The sequence below is a fragment of the Centruroides vittatus genome, unplaced genomic scaffold (assembly GCF_030686945.1).
Source record: "Centruroides vittatus isolate TY-2023 unplaced genomic scaffold, ASM3068694v2 contig_1168, whole genome shotgun sequence".
In the NCBI taxonomy this organism is placed as follows: Eukaryota; Metazoa; Arthropoda; class Arachnida; order Scorpiones; family Buthidae; genus Centruroides; species Centruroides vittatus.
In genome coordinates, this window is record NW_027120749.1 from 758,840 (window position 1) to 771,247 (window position 12,408).

Below are 12,408 nucleotides of genomic sequence, written 5' to 3' on the forward strand. Positions count from 1 at the left end.
CAACCTGCGAGCCAACTTGCTCATAATGGACATAATTAAAACTGAACATACAGTTCACAAGGTATTCGCGAAAACAAATCAATTTATCAATTGTAAGTTAATATGATTAATATTAAATATGTTAGCATATAATTTTAACGATTACAGCATTACTTAATAAAGAATGTTTTTATTTTATTATATTTTTAATACAGTAGTTTGAAAACTAAAAGATAGTAACAGATCAAAAATATTAAATAATATATATATATATATATTATTATAAAGTGACCAAAAGCCCTGAATTATATGAGAAAATCTTTTTTTTTTTTTAACGTTTGAAAAATGTTCTGCATTTAGACTGTTTAGTAATTATATTAAAAAATTGAAAGTGAAAGATGAATCATATACACACAAATTGTAACATAAAAATTTGAATAGGCATAGTCAGTTAAACGGGTCAGTTATTAAAAGGAGTTCATAATTTTTGCTCATTATCCGAGTTTTAAAAAAGTGGTAACTACATTCGGAAATATAATTAATTAATTGTTCATTGTCGCTATCGTTGTAGGTACAGTAGTTATTTTGTAAACAGTATATAGATAAGTAAAGTATTCATTGCTTGTTCGTAGCATGTCATCGATTATCTCAGACAGAAAGCTAGAAAACCGACGGAATCGATGGGAAATTTTTTAAAAAATTTATCTATGAATTATCTAAATAATTTGAAAATGTTAACGATATTTTCATTTTTAAAATAAATTCAACGATGAAATCACTAGTTTGAGACAGGATTGGCAATATTGTGACCAATCAGTAGCTGCATTTATAATTGCGTAGAGTCTACATTACAACAAATTTCGCAATTATATGTAATCAGGTAACTATTTACATACATTGTAAATTATAATCGGATCATTTTCTAAAAGGTGGTTGCTGGTGATCTGAATAAAACGGTTTAGAACAGCACATATGAGCAGCAATATGATAGCTACTTTCCTCATTGGATGGATGATAAATTCTGTTTTCGTAAGCGGAATCGATTTTCGTAAGTGACGATTTTTAAAATATATTTTATTCTCTTATTTTTTTAATGCGTAAATTTTCAGCATCACTGACGATATATTCTTATAATCCTTAATATCTATAATGTAATTTTGCATATATTAAATTTCTGAAGCCTAATTAAATTACGCAGAACTTAAGGTAAACTATTGATAAATTTAGCAGACTGGTAAACTTTTATGAAAATCTCCGTATGTTAATAATAAATATCTTACTTTCACAATCTAAAAATATAAAAGAAACTGAGTCTTCTTTACTTCCTTCATGTCCAATCAGCAGGAACAAAATATGATTTCCTCTCAAAGACGACCTTTTATAGAGGCTACGCCTGTACAATATTTTTAATTTGCATGAAAAACAACAATAAACTTTGTACAACTGTACATATAATAGAAACAAATTCAGTATTTCGTTTAATGGAAAATCTGCTATTTATTTGGCGAAAACTTTTCTGACAAGTTTTTAAAGACTTTTTACGACGGCTTTAGGACCTTGCTTTCACACTATATATGCAAAGTTTTTAAATCTATCAAATATTTATCTTTTATAATTTTAAAAACCAAACTAGCTAAACATTCAACGGGATACCATGAAATCGTTGTTTTTGTCAGGGGTTCGTGATCGCTGACACGGGTAAATGCTATTGATAAAATAGAATTTGGTTTTGAATAAATATTGTATGATTTAAAATGTCCTTTATTCTTGTAACTTTCCAATGTATTTTGGTACTATTATCTTAATTTCTGGAAAAAAAAAAACAATTTTTTATTGATTTTAATCAGGGAAGTCAGGCGTCGAGAAATCGAATCTTTTTATGGGTATTTTTAAAAATCGAGAGTCAGGAACCGTGTATTTTTCTGCCGACTTCCCAACCCTGATTTTGATTTAAAACTTCATTCGCTTGTGCCAGTAAATATAGAGGGCGTATCGATGTCGACACTATATTTTCTAGCCACTTTAGTATAAAGTGCTTGACAACGTACGAGAGTTACTTGTGTGTTGTCTTTTTAATAACTTTTCTCTTTGTAGTCAAAACGTTTTATTCGCATTTGTATCCGACATTAATCTTAGTTGATTTCGTAGTTGTTTAAGTCACGATGATTATTACACTTTGTGACATTTTAGAATATGTGGCTGATCGATATAGATGTCTTTACAGAAGGAGAGGAAATACCAAAACTGATAACTTCACATCTATCCAGCTCTTTCTCAGCAAACAATTCACTTCAGTTTCACCACAGCTAATTTTGCTGAGCTTAAAATTCTTTTATACAAATGTTTTCACTCTATCTAATATAGGCCATCGTCAGGTTTAATATTATAAATTTCCAAAATGGAACGTACCGTTTTCGAATATTTTACATATTTAAAATTCAAAAAACTAATTTAACTTTAAAATAAATTGAAAGAAGTGTGTATATTAAATAAATAAATAAACAAATAAAACACAGAAAACAAAGCTAAGTAGAAAGAAATGATTTAAGGGTTTTTAAACGCCATTCTTTTTTCTATTATATATTTCCACGCTGTTGGAAGCGCATTAGCATCCATAGCATTTAGGCAACGGTTTTTCAATTTACTTTTATAAATTTTTATTTTTTCATTTCCAACGCAATGGATGGAGAGTGCACTGTTTAAATGACTTTAGCCTTCTTCCCATTTTACAATCGCTCCTTCAGTCTGTGCCATAATTGCTAAAAGTGTTGTGTCCTTTGTCAAAATTGTATGTATGTTCTCGCAGACGTACCGCCAGGTTTCTTCTAGTCACACTACATAATCTTTTTCGATTCCTAACTATTGATTTTCAAATGGAATTTTATATACCCCAGCTTTACCTTCCTTTTTTACACTGTCTTTATCGTTCCGTTGCAATCTACAGATTTTAGATGCTCTTTTATAGATCATTCTCGATTTTTATAAAAAAAAAAGAGCATTTGATACAACGTTGACAAACGACATAACACAATATTATCAATTATAGCACAGACTGAACGAACGATTGTAAAATGGGAAGAAGCTAAAGTCATTTAAACGGTGCACTCTCCATCCATTGCGTTGGAGATAAAAAAAGTAAAAATTTATAAAAGTAAAATGAAAAACCGTTGCCTAAATGCTATGGATGCTAATGCGCTTCCAACAGCGTGGAAATATATAATAGAAAAAAGAATGGCGTTTAAAAACCCTTAAATCATTTCTTTCTACTTAGCTTTGTTTTCTGTGTTTTATTTGTTTATTTATTTATTTAATATACACACTTCTTTCAATTTATTTTAAAGTTAAATTAGTTTTTTGAATTTTAAATATGTAAAATATTCGAAAACGGTACGTTCCATTTTGGAACATTTATAATATTAAACCTGACGATGGCCTATATTAGATAGGGTGAACACTTTCTATTCTAACAAACTACTTTATACCCATAGCAGCCGCCATTATGTAGTTCGCACTAATACCGCTAGGTGTCAGATCTATCGTTGGCACAAGCGAATAAGATACCATTTTGTTTTAAATTTCTTTTTGAAGTTGTTATAAAATTTCTTAACGACCAAGATTTTAAAATGGAAATTAGTACATTACAACATTAATTAATGATGCTATTGTTTCTGCAGAAGTCCAAGCAAATGAAAACCCAAAAATCAATGAAAGTCGCCAGAAAGCTCTGGAATGGCTTTTTTCTGTTCAAGACAGTAATGAAGGTTGGGGTTCAGAAACACACCGTATCCTCACGTCCGTTATTTTATCAGATGAAACTTTTAGGAACGAAAAAAATTTAAAATACCATAAAGCATTCGAAGAATTGAAAACAAAACTCTCTTTTGCACTTTCTGAAGGGTGAGTTTAATAATATAAACCGTAATTTTTTTTAAATTTAATTTCAGTTATTTTATTTATTTTTGTTTTTTGCAGAAGTACGTCTATCTCTGCAGGACAGCTAGCATTGTATGCCAATGCTCTAATGACAAATTGTTATGATCCTCAAAATTTTAATGGAGTCAATATAATTAGTAAAATGATTGAAAAGAAGAAAATATCCAGTTATGAAATTGGTTTAGTATCACTTTCAGCTTGTTTAGCCAAAAAGGAGCATGATGTGGTCCTAATGGGTACTGATTTCTTACAAAAATTAAATCCGTTATTTGTTGGTAAGCAGGAATTGATTATCTATACCTCATATACGAGAATGTACGCGTTAAGCGTAATTATTGAATCGATAAGATTTTATGGTTGCAATGGCAGACATTGTCAGAAAAACATTTTCGGAATAATTTAGTATTTGAATGTGCTTCAATATGGTAGAGACATATTATGGCACTTTCGGAAAAATTTGATTTATATAAGTAAAATTTAGAATTGTTTTCTGTTGCTGTTTTATTTAAAATGTAACGCAAGTATACTATTGACAATTGTTTTGGCCTTCGACCTTTAAAGAGACTCAACAGTTACGACACCAACTTAATAGCCACTTTATTATTTCTAACGACTGGCAGACTGCCAGATTACAAACAATATAGCCAAAGTCTGGCCAAAAGTTATACATATAACAACAATTAAATCCGACAGTGGAGAGATTTTATTAAAAATTTTATAATTAACATCAATTAAGCCAGTAGAGATAACATATCACTACTTAATTTCTATACATTTATTACAGTAATACAATATAGGCAGTATCCGATTTTAGGACGTAGTGTTGCCGAAAATATGAGCGAAAATCGAATGTCCAAAAATCAGATAAGAGTTGTATATTTAAGGTACCGTTCTACTTCTCCTTCCCATTATGAGTTCAACCAGACCAACAATGGGGCAGCCAGGTAGTGAGGTGCGGGCTAGACATATCCGGAACAGACCGCCCAAGAAAAACTCCTAGGATTGCTGGTCTGAATTCAATCCCAGGTCCCCAGAGCGGTAGGCTGACACCTCTGCCATGCGCCGCTTTATTGAATATACAGGTTGGGCCAGCGAAAACGAAACGGCAGAGTGTTCGTGTTCGTCCAAGCAAAGCGCTCGGACAGGTCGATTTTACTCTCGAGGGGACATCTTTTGCAATAAAGTTTTTGCGATTCTGAATATTAACTAAACAATCATTTTTTTCGAAATAAATGCTTTTTTAGTTAATACAAAATAAATGAGTTTTTAAAATTTTTTGTTGTCTGTTGTATTCAAAATCGCAAAAACTTTATTGCAAAAGATGTCCCCTCGAGAGTAAAATCGACCTGTCCGAGCGCTTTGCTTGGACGAACACGAACACTCTGCCGTTTCGTTTTCGCTGGCCCACCCTGTATAGTCAAGTATATTTTTTGTTTCAGATGCAAGAGCAATGATTGTCATGGCATTAATTTGTATTAGAGATAAGTATATGGAAATTAAAATGGATAAATATATTCAGGAGCAATTGAAATTACTTAAAGGTCTACAAACTTCTAAAGGAAATTTTGGAAATATATATAGTTCTGCATTAGTTATTCAGGTATGATGTTAAATCATATTGTATATTTTATGAAATATAATGAAAATTGTATTAATTTATTTGTAGTTGTATTTTAATGTGAGCATGACTTGTTAAAAAGGGTGAATCTGAAGTCTTTTTACACTTATGTAAAAATTGAACGAATGAAAATTTATGAGTTTTAATTATACCAGTAGTTACAATACGCAATGTTATTAAAAACTACAGAAACTATTAATTAAAGGTCGTTTCTTTCAAAATATAAAAAATGTTTTAGTTTTTTCAATTAAGAATTTCTGATATCAAATGGATAATATAGCCTTAAAAATAATTTTTTTCGATATTATAATTGGCGCAAAGGCCATCTTGATTTTTTGGCGAACACTTCCCCACTTTCCCCCGCCCCGAGAAATGTCTCCAAAAACACCTTTGAATCCAAATTTATAAGACCATAACAACGATATGCATTAAAGTGTTTATTTTAAACTTGAACGTTATTTATAAATTGAAAATTCACACTCAAAATTAAATCCAAGTTTCAGTTTGATTTAAGAATTAAAAAGTCTACTAACGTTTAATTAAAGAAAATGCTTTGCTTTGAATCACTGAAATTTTATAACAATTTTTTAGGCGCTGACTGCTGCTAAAGAAAAAGATGGCTGGTCATATGAAAAGAGTATCGATTATGTCCTTTCGGAACAGAAGCGTGATGGTTCGTTTGGTGATCTTCTTGCTACATATTTTGTACTTCCTGTACTGAGTGGACGTAGTTTCGCGGATATTAGTAACGTTGGATGTGAGAAATTAAAAGTTACAGGTACAAATTAATTTTTTTAATTACAAAAACGCAACGATTTGCCCCAATTCTATCTCGAACGAAAAAGACGCGCGGTATTCCTAGTTTTAGATAATTCTGGAGGAAAATGAATAATATTTTCAGATTCTAAATACTAGTTAAGAAAGTGAGAGTCTGCAATAAATATGTCAATTTTCTATTCTCAGTTTTTGCTGGATTATTACAATAGATATATTTGGATCAACTTACTGAGTGATCAATTCTCAATACAATATTAATTTGACTTCTTTTAAATCAATATTGCTCTCATCATTCCGTGCTGGAACACAAAGAGGAGGAAAACAAATCGAAGAGAAGCATATTGAAAGACGAAAACCTAAATATCGAAGTAGAAAAATATCCCAATTCCTAGGGAAAAGAATTATAAAAATCTTGATACTCGATTGGCTAAACGTGGAATTTTAATACGCACGTATGAACACGTAGCATAACGAAACGCAAAAACATGATCTTGACGTAAAGTGTTGTAAGAAGTATCTGTCTGAACGCTGTTTAAATCGGTATCATTATAAGATTTATAATAACAGATTAGCTTCAGCAAGAATCGATATTTTCTTTGTTTTACTGTCGGAGAAAAATCGGATTCATAAAAACTGTTTCGTTAAATTTCGTCAAAACATGTCGATAAATTTCTAAATTTGTTGTTTACCTTAAAATAACTCGTGGATTTAAAATTAAAAATAAATCTCTAAGATATCATCTAAAAATATTACTCTGACAAATATTAATCAAGTACTATTTCCCTCTTAGATTACTTAGAAAATCCTATAAACCAAACGGTAGAGCTTATTACTGAAAACCCTACAGGCCCAGTGATTCAACACTTAATGGAATATAATTTAAACCAGATTTCTCAATTTCACAAGAATCATATCAATGTTGTTTTTTCTATCTGGAGTGAAAGAAATGCAGAAAAGTCTTGTTTCAATTTTCGTTCCAAAAAATTTACCGTGCCTGAAAATTCGTCATTTTTAGAAGTTATGAAAGTAGCTCAGAAAGAAGACAAGAGATACAGGTAACTTGTTGAATAGTTGTTGGTTTTATTTTACATAAATTAACATAAGATATTTTATTATTAATTGCTTTAATACTAATGCATAAATTTCAAAATATTTTTTTTGTTTCGTGGAACACTCCAGGAAAATTTGCGGAACACCGGCTAAGAACCACTGGCCTAAGTTTCGGTCGATACGAAGTACAATTAAGCAATTAAAAAAGAAAATTTATTCCCATTCATTAATATAAAAGCATTTACATTCTAGGTTACGGATTTACAATAAAACACATACATATACACACAGAAAGAGAAAAAGAGAGAGAATTTTGTATATTCTCTCTCTCTCTCTTTCTCTCTGCTTGTTAATCACTTATTAGTTTTAAAAGCTTAGCTTCGTTAAAGTTTGGTGTATTTTCTGGTACAGTGGCCATTATAGCTGTGGTTTTGCCTTTACGTACGTCATATTGATGCTCTTTAAGTCTTGTAGGAAGGTTTCTGGAAGTGTATCCTATGTGTTTGCTTGTTTTGTTTTCCAAACCTAGATTAATCGGTATCTCGTATATCCCAGGGACCGTGTCAGGATCTATTGGGTCTTTGTCATTACGTAACCAGCTGTAGTTTCGTTGCGCCTATATGCAATACTCCTGCTGCTCGATCTAATGGTTTTTCTACAGGTATTATCTAATAATTTATTATATGTCATAGGGGTGATTAAGGATGGAGGGTGTTTAGGTTTCTTGCGAGATCTGGTGTTGTTGTAAGTGTTAATTAAATACCCAACCATGGTGTGGCTATACCCGTGCGTAGCAGCGATGCTTTTGATTCTGCTCAACTCCTTAAGAGTGTCCCTTATGTCTGTGGTATGGGTATATGCCTTTTTTATAAGGGCCTTAAATGCTGACATTTTATATTTGGGCGGATCATTTGAACAGCTAGGTATACAGTGGGTGGGAAATAAGTTTAAGATAAACATTCGTATAGATTTCGCCATTTGCTAGGGTGATGCTTAAGTCGAGGAAATGTTTCTTCACATTACTGAATTAGTCTAAGATTATTGTTAACCCATACGGATTGTTGTTGACGGTGTTGACAAACTGCTGTATGTTTGGTTTTTAGTTCCATATGATTAATACATTATCAATGTAACGTTTATATAGTAAAATGTTATTTCGGATTTTTTGAATGAGGGTGCTCTCCATACTTCTTAGCACCAGCTCGCAAAGTAATCGTGCTATAAGACTACCCATTGGAACCTCTTTTTTGCAAGTATACCTCGCCTCAAATTCAAAGACAAATGTGTAGCATATTAATTGCGCTATCTCTTTCAAAGTTTGAATATGGATATCCTGGACGTCCTGCCCTACTACGCTTATACTTAATTGATTAAGTAAACTATCGTGACAAGGTTGTAATTTAATTGAAGGGTATAGGTTCTGATAGTCATACAGACATGTATTCATCATCTGTTAGGACTATTTGCCTCAATTCTTCTACCAGTTGGAATGGGTTAGTGATGCTATAAGCTGAGTTTAACCCCTGATCTTTTATCACATTGTATATGTATTTTTATAATAAATACGTCGGCGAGGCACGTTTTTCGACTACTGGTCGTAACTGGTGTCCTATATGTGGGTTTTAGCAAAACCAAAGAGCCTTGGTATAGCTGGTGATATCATTTTTACCGGTTTGAGTGGAGGGAGTACTCTTTTTTGTATGGAAGTCAGTATACTTCTGTTCACTATTATGCACTCAGTTTCTTACAAGTATTTGCTGAGCTCTTTGTTGTAAGTCTCCCTCTTCATAATGACCATAGATTTACATTATCTGCCCTGGTTAGAACTACCTCATTTTCCGTTAACCATTTCTTCGAGTTAGTGATAACTGTCTTTTTCCTGTTGGTTTCGCGTTGTTTCTGGTTTAATATTTCAGGTATGACCTTATCCAAAAAGAGTGGAATGTGTGATGCATAAGATGGGCCTTTCTTTGTGGCATCCAGTAGACATTTCAGGGAACCAGTGAGTCCCAAAATATTAGCTGGTTAGTTAAGGAAGTGCAACGCTTTCTTGGGTTGTCGTTTACATAGCCATTTAATTCTTTTCACATACGTTTTCTTAAGTTTGCATTCAATTCTGGAGGTTATTGCCGCTGCTTTAGCATTGGTTTCATACATCATAGCGTTTATTTTTATATTTATTTATTTATTTCATTCTGTATACTTTCGTAAATATTGTACACATTATATATATATATATATATATATATAATTATATATATACAAATAATTCTTGTTTAGAACATAACATTAAATTTTAAAGAATTTTATTTAAAAATGTTCGATCCTGAGGATGACTACACAGATAGTCGAAAGCGTTAGATATATTAAAAGATTGATGCTGGGATAGGTTTGTTTTGGTCTTTAAATAAATTTTATATTGTTACACTTTTATTCAGATCTTATTTTTTGAGAAAATTACTCTCGGTTCGCAATAAAAAAAAGTGAAAAATTTTAATTAAAAAAAAAAGAAAGATAATTTTATCCTCCGGAAAATATATTTTGTTGTTCGTTCTTTATTATTGACATTTCTTCACTGTTTCGGTATGTTTTTTACTAATATATTCTTATTAAATTAACTGAAATCTAATGAATAAAATAAATAAGAAGAAAATGTAGCTTTTCTCCGGAAAAAAAGTATTTTATGAAATTCAGAAAATGTAATTTTGAAAAAGATTCTTTTTTATTTGTTTATTTTATTTATATGAACGATACAAAGACGTATTCTTCATATTCCGAAGACAAGTCACGTTGTATTTAGTCACATTACAAAGAAATGAACATGCATCGAGAATTTCCTTATGTATATTCCGTATAATTATTCAATTCAGTTTATTTTATTACACAATATATTATTAAAATTTATATTTATGTTATTTAGTTCTTTATTTCAGTTTTAAAGCAAGGAAGTATTCGTGGGGTTCATTTATAGAAGAAATCGATGGAATCCATAATGATAACGATAATCACTATTATTGGATGTTATATAAAATAAACGAGGCGGGGGATTTAGTCCTGACAACATATGGTAATTTTAAATTGTTTTTACTTGATATATGATTTATTAATATTATACAAAATAAAGTATCTTGAAATTATTGTTTTGAGCTGATACTCGACAAGATTTTAATGTTTCTTCTAGAATATTTTAATGATTCTCTAATGGCTCTAAAATTTATTTTTAGGAGCAGATAAAGAACGGCCGAGAGATAACGACCATTACATTTTTAAATACTGTCTCGGTATTTGTAGTTTGTGTTAAGAGAAATGTTTCTGAAAAATTATTCAGTATTGAAAAGAAAGCGTTCAATTTAATTCAGTGCCATTTACTACAAATAGCATAATTTTTAATATAAATTTTAATATTTTCTCAATTCGTATTTGTAATTATGAAACTAACTGTACACGTATAAATAATTAAAAAATAAAGAAGACCAAAATTATTATTATTTTTTTTGGATTGGCCAAATAGCGTTTCATTATTACGTTATTGACTGAAAAGTATATGCAGTATCTTGTTTACTTTAATAATTGATCTGAAAAAAAGTAAAATATGAACGACATGATGACTCAGACCGTTTTCAGTTATCAAATGAGGTAAAATCAGCATTACAGGAAACGTGTAGTTGAAAAGATGGCTTACAATAAAGCTTCCATAAGCTGTACCAGCGCTGGAAGACGGTGTATCGTCGACCAAGAAGATTAATTTAAAGGTGATAGTGCGTCGGTGTTTTAAACTATTCAAAGCAAGGAGCTATAAGCCGTCTTCGAACTTTTGGATCCTACCACGTACAAATAGAATAGAAATGAAGTGTTTACTTTATATTCTCTATTTTTGCAGTATGTCGAAAATATTTCGACTTTTGCGGAATGTCGCCGCATGTGTGTATTGTTTCTGATACTGTGTTACTAAATCCAGTGAATGTAATAATTAATGTAACCATTTTTCGTATTGTAATATGTAAATTATTCGACTCATTATTAAAACATTAATGAAAAATTTTTATAGTCGCCAAACCGTATATTAAGTGCATTATGCAGCAATAAACAATTTAGAAAATATGAATTGAAATTTACTATTTATAAGATTATATACACTCTTCAAAAGTGAATTCGCTCCTCACGAAGGAACGCGTGTAACCACATTCACATTGCAGGACCGGTAGAAGTGATAGAAATATGCCAATGATTAAAAGAACAAACAAAGATATGCAATGGACACCTATGTATTCAGTAACAAGTATGCTCTCCACGGGCATACAGTATGGCAGCTATACAGCGAGCCATACTGCAAATGAGGCTATTAATGGCTGCTTCAGGTATTCATTGCCAAACTGCGTCCATTTCAATAAAGTTTTTTCTTTATACTTTTCTATTAACTTATTTTTCTTTCTAGCAACCATAGAACTTGTTACATCTGAAGTTTTTCATTATATTCTAACAATACCTAGAAACATAGGCAGAATTTTTCCTATTTTTTTCATGGTACTGTACTTAATTTAACTGAAGCGTATATGGGTCGAATAATCCCCAGGAATTTTTCGGGGGGTGGTCCGTTCGGATATGTCGGGCCCCGTCCCTCACCACCCGGTCGCCCCATTGTGGGCCTGGCCGAACCCATAATGGGCCTACTAAAAAGAGGCCCTCTTCGTGCCCACAGGGCGGAAAGAGTTAAAAAAAAAAAAAAAAAAAAAATTGAAGCGTATAATTGGTTTTCTTATAATTCGAAAAGTTCTTTGAGCCGAGTTATTTTCGTGATAGTATTAAAATATATTTATTAATAATAATAATAAATTTTAGTTTTTGCTGTTTCATATTGAGTGTCTTTTCAAATACGACGAGTTGAACATTTACTTCTATGAATACTTTTTTGTTATGACATAAGTACGCATGACATGTTAAAATGACAAATTTACTATATAAAATATGATTGAATAGTACAATTAAGTACAATTAGCTTAAAATGATTTAATCATTCTTAAGTTTTCATTTAAATTTAGAGGAATAAAGAA

The 12,408-nt window shown here is 31.1% G+C and overlaps 1 protein-coding gene across 1 annotated transcript; it reads left to right on the forward strand.

Moving 5' to 3' along the window:
* Window positions 1–867: 867 nt before the first annotated feature.
* Window positions 868–11,400, forward strand: LOC136981517 (uncharacterized protein CG3556-like). Its single transcript, XM_067277826.1, has 8 exons — window positions 868–1,027; window positions 3,654–3,876; window positions 3,952–4,187; window positions 5,352–5,512; window positions 6,122–6,308; window positions 7,098–7,362; window positions 10,291–10,424; window positions 10,582–11,400. The coding sequence occupies exons 1-8, from the start codon at window positions 952–954 to the stop codon at window positions 10,656–10,658; spliced, it is 1,359 nt and encodes a 452-aa protein (XP_067133927.1). The 5' UTR covers window positions 868–951; the 3' UTR covers window positions 10,659–11,400.
* The last annotated feature ends 1,008 nt before the right edge of the window (window positions 11,401–12,408 follow it).

What these genes read in the sequence shown, in the direction of transcription:
- LOC136981517 (XM_067277826.1), top strand. Translation starts at nt 952, where the DNA reads ATGAGCAGCAATATGATAGCTACTTTCCTCATTGGATGGATGATAAAT. An exon ending in CGTAAGCGGAATCGATTTTC is followed by an intron (nt 1,028 to 3,653) that starts GTAAGTGACGAT and finishes TTGTTTCTGCAG; the next exon opens with AAGTCCAAGCAAATGAAAAC. An exon ending in TCTTTTGCACTTTCTGAAGG is followed by an intron (nt 3,877 to 3,951) that starts GTGAGTTTAATA and finishes TGTTTTTTGCAG; the next exon opens with AAGTACGTCTATCTCTGCAG.